The sequence below is a fragment of the Triturus cristatus genome, chromosome 6 (genome assembly GCF_964204655.1).
Source record: "Triturus cristatus chromosome 6, aTriCri1.1, whole genome shotgun sequence".
NCBI classification, from domain to species: Eukaryota; Metazoa; Chordata; class Amphibia; order Caudata; family Salamandridae; genus Triturus; species Triturus cristatus.
In genome coordinates, this window is record NC_140589.1 from 939136986 (window position 1) to 939153063 (window position 16078).

The following is a 16078-nucleotide window of genomic DNA, read 5'->3' on the forward strand; positions in this document are numbered from 1 at the left end:
CTGGATAACCCCCTGTGGAAGGACAAATTCAGAATGATCACATTGGTTTGAATCTTTTCTGACCTGCACGCCTTAGTAGTGTACTTGGACTTGCAGGACCCATATTTTCACATATCCATTCTATGGTCCCATAAGAGTTACTAGACGTTCAAGGTGGATTAGGCCCATTTTTAGTTCACTATGCTTTCCTGGGGCTTCACCAGCGCCCCTCTGTGCTGATGGTGGCGGGCTCACTGCAATCAGTCGTGAGCCACCCCCCAATGCTGTGGAGCTCCTAACATCATTGGTGTTTACAATAAACGAGCCCGAGTCTCTCTTAATTTCATTACAAAGGTACCCATTCATTAGAGTGATCCTAGACATAATGGGGTTTAAGGATTTTCCTCTAATGCAATGAGTCCAGGACATTCGAGGTGTGATTTCAATGTGTCAGACCCAAAAACTGATCCAGGTGAGAGTGGATCGGAGACTTTTTGGTCTCTTAGTCTTGTGCATCTTCCATGTCAACTAAGCTAGGTGGTATAAGTGAGCTCTACAGTGAAACCTAAAAGCTTAGTGGGCCCAGCATCAAGACTCCCTTTCAGACACTGTCCCGGTCTCAAGGGAGCCCATTTTCTGCAGCGATGACTGGCTGACCACAGTCTGTCCTACAGCAGGCCGCTCTCCCTTACCCATCCAGAGTGGACGGTTGCAGGGGTCCCTCGGGGGAGGTGGAGATCAGCATCCTCTAATCTCAGTGGAGTGCCGGCTCGACATTACATTTTGGAGCTGTGAGCCATTGTCTGGCCCTCAAGTCTTTTCTGCTCTCCACAGGGAAAAGCTAGTGTAGGTCTCACTAGCAATTTCACTGCCTTGTTGGTACTACAATATGCACTGTGGTGTGGTGTTCCGGACCTGATCTCTGGAGTTTGCTGAAGCGCCAGGACATTTCTTGATTGCCAGCCACATGGATGAGCAGAGCAGACATTGTCTTGCATGTTGTGCTAACATGCCAAGGTGGCACCGTCATTGTTGACCAGTGGGGGTGTAGCTGTGGCTTGATCTGTTCTCCTCTAGAACACACAGTGTAAACTATTTTGTGCATTGGAGTTTCCGCAAGAATACTCTTTAGGAGATGTGTTCTGGTTCTAATGGAATAAGAGACTACTACATGCTTTACTTCCACTACCTCTTCATCTTCTCAGTGGCTCTAGACTGGATGAGAAGAGTCTTGTAACAGGAACTACTGAACATGAGACTCTGTCCTCCAATTAGACACCCACTTCGGTAGGGCCTTCTGTCTCAAAAGCAGGGCCGAATCCTCCAGCCAACTCTGTGAAAATTACACCACCATCCACGAGTATTGAGCAGCGGCAGTTAAATGCTTTCAAATAGTCTTACGAAGTGGTGTATGTAATTCTTGCCTCCTCTCCTGGAAATCTATTTATGCTGAGCGCTGGAACAAGTTCATAACCTAGTGTGGTGCCCAGATCACTGACCTCTTAAAGGCAAAGCAATCAAATGTCCTTTTGTTTGTTTTTTCTTTAGCACAACAAGGTGACTCTAAAAGGTTATTTTGGTGGACCATCCATCCTGTTTAAGTAACGAGTTGTGATGACTTTTATTAATGGTTTGACACATGTTCCCTCCCAAATCATTCATGATGCAACAGTGCACCTTAACATGGGCTTGACATTCCTCGTGTATACATAATGTGAGGTTATGCATAGCTGCTCTATGTGATCCTTCACCTTGTATTCCTCTTTGCAATTACATCAGCTCTTAGCATGAGTGAACTGAAGGCATATTCATTGAAAGCATCTTACATCATCATTTTTCTTGGTGCTGATGAATAGAGGGACCTTCTCACTGAAATTCATGACTCTTTTGCTCTCTGGGCAGCTGATAATTCTACCAGCATTTTCTTTTCCCCCTCACCCCTCAGTGGAGGAGAGAGACTAACAAATTGCTCCCAAAATTTATTTAAGCCTTTACATAGAACAACAAAAGGATACAAGGTGGCTGAGTTCAATTTGACACACTCTACCAAAATACAATGTATCTGAAAGAAACACGTTAGTTATAGATTCCTTACCTTAGAATTACCCCCAGGCGTCAGACTGGATCCGGAAATGTTTTCGTCAGCAGTACTTCTGCGCGTCAGAAGGTGGCGTCGGTCAGCTCTGCGTTCGTCATTGGCGTCGTGTCGCCGGAATGTTTTGCGGCAGCTACTTAGATGAAGCCCTCGCACGCTGACGTACGTTCTTTCTTTTTCTGCTCCAGCCAGCCCAGATCCGGAAGAACGGTACCTCCAGTCACTTTTTGACAGACTTTTTCTCGACTTTTGTTGACTTCTCTTTTGAGTCCATCGACTCCTGGTGCACAAGGGATGCCCGACTTCAAGGCATGCGGTTCCTGTAACGGTGAAGGATCCACACCGCATGTGACTCTTTTGCCTGGAGCGCGACCACAACCCCAAGTCGTGCTCCGACTGCCGGTCGATAGCACCCAAGGCTTTGCGGGAGCGGTCCCAAAAGCTGCTTGAGCGCCGGCAGTCGGCTCAGCGCTGTTTGTGGTCCCGGTCGCGAGGGAGATTGAGGGACCGGTAGCGGAGCCACCACCACCATTCGTCCAAGTCGTCGCACTCGGGGTCGGGTAAGTCGAAGCATAAGAAGAAGCCGAGGAAGCATCAACGCTCTTCGACTTCTCCTCGTCGGTCAGCTGACCCGACAAGGGATGCGGTTGGTGCCCCTCCTGTGTCTCCGCGTGTGGAGCCCGAAGAGTCGACTCCGCGTTTGCCTCCCTTTCCGGGACCCGGAGCGACTCCCGCCCAGCTTTGTACGTTCTACATGCTACATGTTCTGAGGCATGCCATCTTTGGGTGGCCAAGACCCGCCAGCGCACCTTCGGGCCCTGCGGAACCAGTTGGGGGACTAGGCCTTCTGTCGACAGCTTGGTCCCTGGCGCCGCAGGCCCCCTTGGATCCAGGCCTGGATCCGGGTTGGTGCCGGTTGACCTGATTACACCTCCACTGGCACCGCTTCCTCCGGCACCATTACCTCATTCAACGCTGGCCGGCATCAACCCCGGGCCTCCATCCCGACATGGATCTGGCGCCAAGAGGGGTTTTTGTGCCCCTGCTCACTCCTGGGGTCCCTTTTCAGCCAGATTGGTACCCAGACGATGAAGAGGAGGGCTGGGAGGGGTCAGGAGACCCTTTAACTGATCAGATGGAATCTGAGTAGGACTAGAGAGAGGAACTGGGGGGTGCCAGTGGTCTTGACACCTCCCCTGACCTTGGCATGTTGTCTCCTTTTACCGCAGTTACAGAGGAGGGAGCTTCGTACGCAGTGGTGTTGCGTAGGGCGGCCGAGGCTCTCAACCTCGAGATTCCTACAGTGGCGGTCAGGACTAACCTCCTGACAGAGGTGCTTCAACCGGCTACAAGCTCTTCGGAGCCCTTGCTGCTGTTTAATGAGGCCCTCACCGATGTCCTTTTGGGCACGTGGTCCAGGCCCAACATGGGGGCTCCCGTTGACAGGATGATTGCCCGATGCCACCACCTGGCTCCGGGCGACCCCACTGTCCTCTCCCAACACCCCACTCCCGAGAGCTTGATGGTCCAAGCCTCCACTTCCAAGAGCGCATTCCCTACCGCTCCACCGGAAAAGGAATTCAAAAAGCTGTATCATCTTGGTAAGAAGATTTTCTCTTCCGCCAACTTAGGACTGAGGTCGCTAAACACCGCATGTCTCTTGGGCCGTTAGTCCCACTCTGTGTGGGATACAGTTGCGCAGGTGCTGCCTCAGCGTCCGGAGGAGGCCCAGTGTGTGCTCTCCCAGGCTGTTCCATCGATGTGGCAAAGTTTGCCATCCGTTTTGGGCTGGACACTGCCGACTCTCTGGGCAGGACCATTTCATAGTCAGTAGCACGTCGTCGCTACGCTTGGAAGAGATCGACTGACTTTTCGGGGGATGTCCAGAACACCTTGATGAACATGCCCTTTGATGGCCGTCGCCTTTTTGGCGACAAAGCATACAATGCTCTAGAGTGTTTCAAGGACTCACAGGCTACGGCCAAGTCCTTGGGCCTCTCCACCCGCCCTGCGCAATCTGCTTTTCGCCCCTTTCTTGTCTACGGAAGGGGTGCCCCGCTACGTCCCACCCAGAGCCACAGGCCGCAGCAAGTTACCCAACCTTCGTACGGCCAGGGACGTGGTAACAACTGTTGTGGTTCTGGGGGGCCAGCGGGCGGGCCAGTCCACCAACCCCCCCCCCTCTGCAGCAGCCGCCAAACTTCATTTCAGGCCCATCAAACCCCAGTGGGCGGCAGGATTCGCCATCACCTCCCCCACTGGTGCACCATCACGTCGGACAGGTGGGTTTGGCTTACAGTCCGAAAGGGCTACTCCCTCCCCTTCGAGGCTGCCCCTCCAGCCATGCCACCGCAATACCGCTGCATGTCGGAGGATCACATGGCCCTTCTCCAGCAGAAAGTTACGGCTCTTTTGGCCAAGGGAGCCATCTAGCGCGTTCCTGTCCCAGAAGTAGGTCGTGGTTGCTATTTTCACTACTTTCTGGTCCCCATGAAGGACAAGGGCCTGCGTCCTATCTTGTATCTCAGGAACATCTACCGTTTCCTCCGGAAGGAGAAGTTCAAAATGCTGATTCTGGCTCAGGTCTTGTCTGCCCTCGACCCGGAAGGCTGGATGGTAGCGTTGGACTTGCAGGACGCTTATTTTCACATTCCCGTCCTGCCGGCCCACCGGCGTTACCTGCGGTTCACGGTAGGCCACGAGCATTTTCAGCTTACCGTGCTCCCCTTTTTGCCTTACCAGCGCCCCTCGGGTGTTCATGAAAGTGATGGCGGCGGTCGCAGCTCATCTGCGCAGATCAGGGGTTCAAGTCTGCCCCCTATCTCGACGACTGGCTGTTGAAAGCAGGCTCGCCCTAGGCAGTCATCTCCCACCTCCAGACTACGGCCGACCTCCTGCATTCGCTGGGGTTCTCCATCAATGTATCGAAGATACACCTGAATCCCTCTCAGAAGCTCCTCTTCATCGGAGCGGTTCTGGACATGACTTGGTTTCAGGTCTGTGCGCCCGAATAGCCAGTCTGGATTATTCAGGCTATGATTCCGATCTTTCAGCCTCTATCCCGGGTTTCAGTCAAAATGACCCTGAGGCTGCTGGGCCTCGTGGCCTCCTGCATTCTGCTGGTCGATCATGCCAGGTGGCATATGCGGGCTCTGCAGTGGGACCTGAAGTTCCAGTGGGCGCAGCATCAGGGGAATCGGTCCGATTGTGTTCAGATCTCGGAGGGCACTGCACGACAATTGCAGTGGTGGCTCACGAACCAGGATTGGGTCAGCGGCAGATCCCTGTCCCTTCCCCAAAGAGACCACACAGTAGTGACGGACGCATCCCTTCTAGGATGGAGCAGCCACATGGGAGAGGCGGAGATCAGAGGCCTCTGGTCTCTGGCGGAGTCCGGGCTGCATATCAACCTTCTGGAACTCCGGGCGATCCATCTTGCACTCAAGGTATTCCTTCCCTCTGTCCGAGGAAGAGTAGTGCAGGTGTTCACGGACAACACCACCGCCATGTGGTTCTTCAACAAACAAGGTCGTGGACCCTATGTCAGGAGGCCCTCCGCCTCTGAACATGGCTGGAACATCAGGGCATATCCCTGGTGGTTCAACACCTGGCAGGTTCCCTGAATGCCAGGGCGGAAGAACTCAGCCGCAGGTGCATGATGGATCACGAATGGCGTCTTCACTCGGAGGTGGTGCAAGGCCACTTTAGACAGTGGGGAGAGCCTTGGTTAGATCTATACGCCACTGAAGAGAATGCACAATGTCAGCAATTCTACGCGATGAAATTTCCAACGCGGCACTCGCTAGGCGACTCTTATCGTTGTGAGTGGAGTTGCGGTGTGTTGCACTCCTTTCCGCCTATACCACTTCGCCCCAGAGTGCTGAAGAAGATCAGACGCGACCGGGCCCAAGTCATCCTTGTGGCTCCGGATTGGGTACGAAGAGTCTGGTATCCCGAGCTGCTCAACATGGCCATCGATCCTCCGACCTGTCTGCCTCTTTGGGAGGATCTTCTGTCGCAGCAACATGGGATGGTCCTCCACCCAAACCTGTTCAGCCTCCACCTCCTTGCGTGGATATTGAGCGGCGGCAGTTAACGTCTTTTGACCCGCCTCCGGAAGTTTGTGATGTAATCTTGGCAGCCAGGCGTCCCTCCACTAAGAAGGTATACGCCTGCCTGTGGAAGAAATGTGTGGCATGGTGCACAGCAAAGGCTGTGGATCCCCTCTCTCCCCCTCTTTCTGAAGTTCTCTAGTTCCTCCTTTTTTTGGCCCAGCAGGGCTCTGCTCTGGGCTCTATCAAGGGCTATCTCTCGGCCATCTCTGCCTTCCTTTAGCTTCCAGATAAGCCTTCTCTTTTCAAGTCCCAGGTTGTTAATCTTTTTTTTAAAGGCATAACTCATCTCTTTCCTCCTATTCCCTTCGTTATGCCTCAGTGGGACTTGAATCTAGTTTTAACCTTTTTAATGTGCGCTCCCTTTGAGCCACTTCACAACTGTCTTTTGAGGTTTCTGATGCTTAAAACTGTATTCCTGGTAGCCATCACATCTGCCAGAAGAGTGAGTGAACTCCAGGCCCTTTCATCCAAGCCTCCTATCCTGTCTGTCCATCCGTACAAAGTAGTTCTCAGGACTCGTACATCCTTCCTGCCCAAGGTTGTCACTGCTTTTCACATCGGGCAGACCATCACTTTACCCTCGGTCTTTTCGCCTCCACATCCTTCGAAAGAGGAAGAGAGGCTCAACCGTCTGGACCCAAAACGTGCGCCTTCCTTTTATCTGGATCGCACCAAACAGTTCCGGGTGGATGACCAGCTCTTTGTTGGCTACGTGTGCCCCAAGAAAGGTTGGGCCGTACACAAGCAGACTATCTCCCGATGGATCGTTTTGTGTATCAAAGCCTGTTATTTTCTGGCAAAGAAGGAGCCTCCGGTGGGGCTGCATGCCCATTCCACCAGGGCGATGGCAGCAACTATTGCTTTGGGATGAGGGGTTTCTCTAAATGACATCTGTCAGGCAGTTACGTGGGCTTCGTTGCACCCATTTACCCAACACTACTGCCTTGACGGTCAAGTCCGGAGAGACGGCTTCTTTGGCCGTTCTGTTCTCCAGGACTTCCTGGTGTGATCTTGGTTCGCAGACCCACCTCCGGGTTTGGTATTGCTGGGGTAGTTATTCTAAGGTAAGGAATCCAGAACTAACGTGTTTCTTTCAGATGAACAAGTTACTTACCTTCGGTAACTATATATCTGTAAAAAACATTAGTTAGTTATAGATTCCTTACCGCTCCAACCATCCTCCCCGTTCTGCGAACTGATTTCTAGGGTTAAGGATATCCTTTCAGGGCCCTAGTTTTGTGCTCCAGTGGTCAGTGTCTTTTATGGCTCTGTGTTTCTGGTGCGGAAAGTCGTGTACAGAACTGACGTCAGCACGCGACGGCAGCGTCTAAGTAGCTGCTGGGATGTCATCCCAGCAACTACGACACCAACCACGGACGCGGACCCAACCGACGTCACCTTCCAACGTGCAGAGGTACTGCTGACAAAAAAACTTTCCTGATCCAGTCTGACGCCTGGGGGTAATTCTAAGGTAAAGAATCTATAACTAAGTAATGTTTCTTATGGATATATCATTACAGAAGCTAAGTAATTTGTTCTATGCATGGAGACGGGCACTTTACAAAAAAAAAAGTCTGAGTAAAAAACATTGATAAATGCCTATTGTGCATGGTTTATTCTAAGAATGATAATATGACGACTGAGCCTTTTAAGCTCCTTCTGTTTGCCATCCATTTGTCTTCTCTTAGTATGTATGCTTTGCCTAAAAACACATGTCCATAGTTAGTGTTATATTCTTAAACATGTGATGCGACTGACCTGTGAGTGTTAAACAGCATAGTGTTTAAGAAGAATGGTTGCAAACTTGATTTTACAAAGACAGGCTAATTTTTTAGTCATGTAAGTTGAAACGTTTTCTTATTGTTTTAATAAGTGAACTTTATACTGTTGTATGCTTCAGAGCTTCTCAGATTCCGACGTTTATTCTACAGCACTTCTGTTGTCTATTAACCTTCAGAATTAGTAGTTACCTTATGGTGTTCTGTTCACATGGACATTTACTGTTGCTGAGGTTTGACTTGTCACTTAGACTCTTCCTGTATTAACACAATGTGTCTTGGTCTTTGATTTGCTCACTTAATATTAATGAAATGTTGAAAACAATGAATGACTGTTTTGTGAAATGCTTACCATATTTGTTTTAAAAAAATCTTGAATGTTGTACTAATTATTTGTTATTAAAATGCTGTAATATTAATGCAGTAATTTTTCTATCATGAAGGAGATGCTTGGTGAACTCTTTACACCAGTAGAAACACCAGAGGCACCCAACAGAGGTTTTTTTAAAGGTTTATTTGGCGGAGGTGCACAGTCGCTTGACAGAGAAGATCTCTGTAAGTTTATTTATTTACTTCAAAATAACTGAGACATCAACTTTATTCAATGGGTGTGCTTCATATGGAATGTATGTTTGAATGCTTTTATTGATCAGTTAAAGGGAAAGATTCACAAATTTCACATAGGTGTGCATGTACTATTTTTGCAATCTTATGGAAAATGCAACTCTGTTTTAAAACCCCTAAGTCCTCTGGCCAATCCATGTCTCAGAACCAACTTACCAACTTGGATCAGGAAACCAAGTGGATGGTGGCCCACGAACCACCTGGGTATTACATTGGGTGATGCATTGTGGGTGATGATCAGTCCTGTGAGACTTACAGGAACATTTATTTTTTTCTTTTCGTGAGTTTTGAAACTCCTGTCACTGTAGACGCACACCCACAAGAATTATATATATATATATATATATATATATTTTTTTTTTTTACAGCAAATGACACTCGCACTCAGGAACCTTGCAGATATTTTATTCTTTAACAGAGTACCCTTCTGTTACACCAACGCGTTTCAGCCCTGTCGGCCTTGTTCACGGTAGGTGACACCATATCCTGTTGCAATTTAAAGCATTTCCTGTGCAACAAAATACCCCCCATGGACTTCTGGGAGCTGTAGTTTTTACATTTTGTGAGTTTTTTTAACATAAATAAAGTTTCATGGTGAACACCAGGTAACAGAAAAAAACCAAGTAATTCAATTTCCCGAAGCACCAATAAAGCATTTGGACAGTTGTCAATTATTACAACAATTGATTGAATAAGAGTAGATTCCCCAACGTGAACTGAGTAAGTAGTACTACTCGAGGATTGGTATTTACAATGTATATAGCCTGAATGTTCCGGTTCTGTAGTAGCCTGAGTCTAGAACATACACAGTGGCAACATTTTAACAATTTAACCACAGATTTCTCAATAAACCGGCATTAGTGGCCAGTTACGATTCCCTGAGTATACTTCAAATTTTTTTTTAAAGTTATGCAGAAATCTACTAAATCAATGAATGTTTGCACAAAAATAGGGAAAGAAATTTGCAAAGATGGGTACGTAAGCTACACACCCTAGTGGTGCAGTCCTACTAGAGGTGTACATAAAGTTCCTCGTCCAAGTTCATCCCTCTCGGGTGTTTAGTTCGAAGTCGAATGATGTATTTTGATTCAAGTTGTCTCAATTTTTTCTGACGGTCGCCCAATCTCTCATTGGTTTCGATAGAATCAATTGCAAAGAATGACATATTCATCCAATTACCCTGCTGGCATGCTAGCATGTGTTTTGCGGTAGCATAGGAAAGACCTTTGTTTTTGACCGCTCTGACATGTTCCAAAATGCGTTTTTTTAGCATGCAGATAGTGCTACCTATGTAGAGGATCCCACAGTCGCATTGAATTGCATAGATGACAAATTTGGTGGTACAAGTTATTTTGTGTTTAATGTAAATAGTTTTGCCTTCTGGGTCAGTAAGTATCTTCATGTTTTTCCCAATTTTGCAGGCTTTGCAATTGTTGCATTTTCTAAACCCTACTTGTTGCTGCGTGAGCCAGTTGGATTGCGTGGGTTTGATGCCTTGGAAGTGACTCTTGGTAGTAAGGTCTCGAATAGATTGGACCTTTTTATATGCAATTGATGGTTGATTTCCGATAATCGGCATCAAGTCTTGATCACTCAACCTTGAGGAAAAGAAATTCTTATTCAAAGAAAACCCAACGATACCAACGATATATTTTCTGCCAAAGATACACAAAACATTGATCAAACCACCAGGTAGACCAATCGTATCCTCTTGCGACTCAATATATGAGAACATTTCCATGTACATCGATCGATATCTGGCACCCCTGGTAAGAAATTTGTCTTCATACATCCAAGACACTAGTGACTTCCTACGGATTTTGGCCAACACTTCATGGAACCCCAACTATCTAATGGTGACGATAGATGTAGTATCACTGTATACTTCCATAGAACACTCGATTGGCCTGAATGCCTGTGCCTATTTTTTACGCCAAAAAAGCATACATGAACTAGAACATTCAGCCATGCTATTGACCATGATTGAAATATGTCTGAAAAACAATATATTCTTGTTCAATCATCAACTGTATCACCAATTATGTGGCTGTGCCATGGGCATTTCCTTCTCGCCCAATTACGCTAACCTCACAATGGGATGGTGGGAGAAGGAAATAGCATGGGGACCACAGAACAATACAGCACTTGAGAAAATCATTTTATGGACAAGATACATTGACGATCTGTTTTTGATTTGGAACGGAGATAAAAAAGATTTCATGTCATATTTCAATAGTCTCAACAATAACAACATTGGTCTCTCCTTTACGTGCAATACCAGCCGCCATAGAATAGACTTCCTTGATATATCTGTTTACATTGAAAATGATCAAATTGAGACAACTTTATTCAGGAAGCAAACAGCCACTAATAGTATCCTACATGCAGATAGCTTTCATCCTAAAGCTCTACTCAGAAGCATTCCGTATGGCGAGTTTATCCGCATGAAAAGAAACTGTTCAAAAGAAGCTGATGCGAGGGATAAAATTTCTGAATGTACCAAGAGACTTCAAAAGCGTGGCTACAGGAGAAGAGACTTAGATCAATGTATGAAACGAGTTCAAACTAAGAGTAGAACAGACATTCTGGTCAAGAAACACTTAGAATCGGATCAATCAATCACCGAACATCAATCTGCCCCTCGGTTGATACTCACATACAGCAAAGAATCATATAAAATTCGACAAATCATCCAAAAGTACTGGTCGATTTTACAACAGGATCAAGACTTGATGCCGATTATCGGAAATCAACCATCAATTGCATATAAAAAGGTCCAATCTATTCGAGACCTTACTACCAAGAGTCACTTCCAAGGCATCAAACCCACGCAATCCAACTGGCTCACGCAGCAACAAGTAGGGTTTAGAAAATGCAACAGTTGCAAAGCCTGCAAAATTGGGAAAAACATGAAGATACTTACTGACCCAGAAGGCAAAACTATTTACATTAAACACAAAATAACTTGTACCACCAAATTTGTCATCTATGCAATGCAATGCGACTGTGGGATCCTCTACATAGGTAGCACTATCTGCATGCTAAAAAAACGCATTTTGGAACATGTCAGAGCGGTCAAAAACAAAGATCTTTCCTATGCTACCGCAAAACACATGCTAGCATGCCAGCAGGGTAATTGGATGAATATGTCATTCTTTGCAATTGATTCTATCGAAACCAATGAGAGATTGGGCGACCGTCAGAAAAAATTGAGACAACTTGAATCAAAATACATCATTCGACTTCGAACTAAACACCCGAGAGGGATGAACTTGGACGAGGAACTTTATGTACACCTCTAGTAGGACTGCACCACTAGGGTGTGTAGCTTACGTACCCATCTTTGCAAATTTCTTTCCCTATTTTTGTGCAAACATTCATTGATTTAGTAGATTTCTGCATAACTTTAAAAAAAAATTTGAAGTATACTCAGGGAATCGTAACTGGCCACTAATGCCGGTTTATTGAGAAATCTGTGGTTAAATTGTTAAAATGTTGCCACTGTGTATGTTCTAGACTCAGGCTACTACAGAACCGGAACATTCAGGCTATATACATTGTAAATACCAATCCTCGAGTAGTACTACTTACTCAGTTCACGTTGGGGAATCTACTCTTATTCAATCAATTGTTGTAATAATTGACAACTGTCCAAATGCTTTATTGGTGCTTCGGGAAATTGAATTACTTGGTTTTTTTCTGTTACCTGGTGTTCACCATGAAACTTTATTTATGTTAAAAAAACTCACAAAATGTAAAAACTACAGCTCCCAGAAGTCCATGGGGGGTATTTTGTTGCACAGGAAATGCTTTAAATTGCAACAGGATATGGTGTCACCTACCGTGAACAAGGCCGACAGGGCTGAAACGCGTTGGTGTAACAGAAGGGTACTCTGTTAAAGAATAAAATATCTGCAAGGTTCCTGAGTGCGAGTGTCATTTGCTGTAAAATTGACTCTTGGCCGCTGGCTTGGCCCAACACTCGCACCCGCTGCTGAGCTATCCGAATCCAAGCCGCATTGCAGTACATATATATATATATATATATATATACATGCGTGAATCCGTATACTTGCTGCAATTGTAGCTCCACACCGTCACAGCATAAACGGACACGGACCAAAGATGAATGCTAAATTATTTTAATCTGTGCCTTTTTGCCGCCATAACGTTTCGGCTCCTCCGAGCCTTGATCACATGACAACATGATCCAATGAAAAGATGGCTTATAAAGTGACTGTGCATACAACCAAGTGATCATGTGACTGTTTGTAGACGAAATGGATAACAGACTTGACAATTTGAACTGTGCAAAACAACGCGTTAAAAATACATCAGCAAGGTAATTGAATTATAAATAATTTAAAAACCTGTATTATTATTTACATCATATAAATAAATATTGTATATTGAGACCGATGTAAGTGCAAATAGCAATTAAATTCAAAGAGAATAAATAAATATTTTTTCACTTGTGCAAAGTATCGCTGTTGTATATGCAAAGCGCGACCACATATGTACCTCGTCATGATACAGTCAATGAACATATATATGCTTGCCAGTAAACATGTATCTGTTAACCGACAGCTGTATAGTGGAGATAAGGTGCTAAACATAGGAACACCTATGCAGACATGAAATGGAATACATAAGTCATCTAGAATATAACGATTCTTTTGACAAAACCTCATGTATAATGTGCACCTGGCTTGTGATGTAATAATAACATCTCGTGTGTAATCTGAATGTAAACATTCTCATGAAGAAAACACAGAAGCACTCCACGTTCATGATTATGTTCATTATTATCATGGCAAATCGCGGGATAAATCCCCTGTTGTAGGTAACGCTGTTAACAAGTCTGCCTTTACAAAAATAATGTTGTAAGGATAGTCACATGGATGAATTGTGCAAATGTGCAACGTGAAATGTGTAAACCAATAAGCCTCACCTGTGAGATAAGAGTAAAAAAGATAATGAATTAAGATATAATTGTGATTGAGTTGATTCTCTAATAATCAAACAAATATATATATTATCTACTGGCGGTCGCCAGTAGATAGTTATAGTTAGGACCGAGTTTCCATAGGAAATCTGAAAATTCTATTTTGAAAAACTTTGGCGCCGGTTGACGAATCCTCGTGAAATTTTCAAAACTAATGGGGTGCTCCGCTCAGCTCCTACCCTGAAAGTCTCGGGGTGATTCGTCAAGCGGGGGCTGAGAAAAAAGGGGGGTCCCAAAACACGTTTTCCCCATGCATTTTCCCATAGGACCTTTAGTCGAAGGTACAGCCCGAACGGCTGAACAGAATTACTTGAAATTTGGCAAAGAGGTAGTCCTCAGGTCAGGCATGTGCCTTTTGCATATATGGTGTCAATCTGTTCAGTAGTTCCTGAGAAAATTGCAGTTAAAAGTACATAAATATCGATAGGCGCGCACCATAACGTGCGCGAGCGTAATTCTGATTGGTGGTTACATGTCAGTCAACATTCAAATCGGTCGAAATCAGGAAGTGTCGGCCGCCATTTTGTGTGTGACAGTGAAAAAGAAAGGTGGAGAACGTGAAAAGGGGGCAGGGTAGAGAGTTCCTGACCCCCTAGCCTTTGTCAGGGGGTCCCTGAAGGACTCCAAAGGGTGAAAAAAACATTTAATTTTTTTTCAAAAAATCGCGGGGTACGCGCACGGTGGCAAAAAATTCATTAAAAACATTACAACACAGTATATTAGGAAAATAGCTCTTCTTGGAGAAGTGAAGTGAGTTCAGAAAAAAACTGTTGTTTTTTGTCGAGCAGCAAAAAAAAAAAAAATGCTGAACAAATAAAAATGCAGCAAAAAAATTAAAAATGAAATACTGTTCACCAGGAACAAAAACAAAAAAGGAAAAACATTAGGGGGTGGAGCATGTGTGCTGCTGTATCTTGTTCTCTATTAGGTTAATGCTGCTCTCACCATAACAGAGAACAGCATTGCACACATTGCACCGTATATGCACCTTCTCGAACAGAGGGTGCATATCCAGAGGTCTGGAAGCAGGTGAAGCTGCGGCTGCAGATGATGTGCTCGGCTGAGCTGCGGCTGCAGATGATGTGCTCGGCTGAGCTGCTGGAGGGTTGTCTCTTGCAGCGCGAGCATAAGCCACAGGATGCATTGCTTTAAAGTGCCTTATCATGGAGTAAATACTAAAGGAGTATTATTTTTGAGGCTCTCCTCTAGATAAGAACACTCCACAAACAGTGCAGGTGACTTTAGGAGCATTCACCTTCTTCTGACCCTCTGGAAAAGTAAAAAATTGCCAAATAAATGAGTCCTTTTGTTTCCTCTGCCTTGGGGGCACAAAGGTCTCCTCCTCACTCCCTGAAGAAGTCTCCTGTTCTGCCATTTTCAGGTGCAGGAAAAGCAGTTCAGCTCCTTCTCCCAGGAAATAAGAAGTATTAATGAGGGGAGTGGGTGTGCTGTTGGAAGATTCTGGAACTGAAACTACTTTGAACCAATGAAAAGTGTTGTTTCGTAATCACATGACTTGCCGTGCGCGCACCGAGCGCGCACGGAGGTCGCGCACATGCGCGTACGGAGCACACACGGAGCACGCACGCATGCGCACACGGAGCACGTACGCATGCGCACACGGAGCACGCGCGCATGCGCGTACGGAGCACGCGCACGGAGCACGCACGGAGCACGCACGCATGCGCACACGGAGCAAGCACGCATGCGCACACAGAGCACGCATGCATGCGCACACGGAGCCGGTGCGCGCACCGTGAAAAACTTTTTAAAAAAAATTGAAAAATAAAACCAAATGTTTATACGTTTATGGAAGATATAGGTTTCACACTTAGGAATTAGCATTTTAAAAACCTTGCAAATTCACTGAAAAAACCATAGGTTTCACACACGTTATAGTTAGGAATTAGCATTTAAAAAACCTTGCAAAGTCACTGAAAAAACCATAGGTTTCACACATGTTATAGTTAGCTGGATATTTCACTCATAAAAAACCATTGAAATTCCCCCGTTATAGTTAGTTCAGCTAACTATAACTCGCGCGACCGCAATCCACTGCTGATGACGTCACATAGTTACAAATTAGATTTTAAAAAACCTTTGAAATTCACAGAAAAACCCATAGGTTTCAGGCAGTGTATTGTTAGCAATTAGCATTTAAAAAACCTTAGAAATTCACTGAAAAAACCATAGGGGCGTTCTAGTTAGCTGGACTTTTCACTCGCACAAAACCATTGAAATTCCCCCGTTATAGTTATAGTCATTGGAGATGTCATCAGTGATGTCATCAGTGATGTCACTGACCATGTCATGAGTGATGTAATATGTGACGTCATCAGCAGTGGATTGCGGTCGCGCGAGTTATAGTTAGCTGAACTAACTATAACGGGGGAATATCAATGTTTTTTCACGAGTGAAATGTCCATCTAACTATAACATGTGTGAAACCTATGGTTTTTTCAGTGAATATATATATATATAT

General features: G+C 45.5%; 1 protein-coding gene across 6 annotated transcripts in view; it reads left to right on the plus strand.

Moving 5' to 3' along the window:
- Window positions 1-16078, plus strand: part of STXBP5 (syntaxin binding protein 5) — a 1306577-nt gene that overhangs the window by 1254488 nt on the left and 36011 nt on the right. For all 6 annotated transcript variants that reach the window (XM_085611623.1, XM_085611620.1, XM_085611619.1 and 3 more), the window contains one exon: window positions 8411-8522. In XM_085611623.1, the coding sequence (XP_085467749.1) occupies window positions 8411-8522 (112 nt within the window). The remainder of the gene's footprint in view (window positions 1-8410; window positions 8523-16078) is intronic.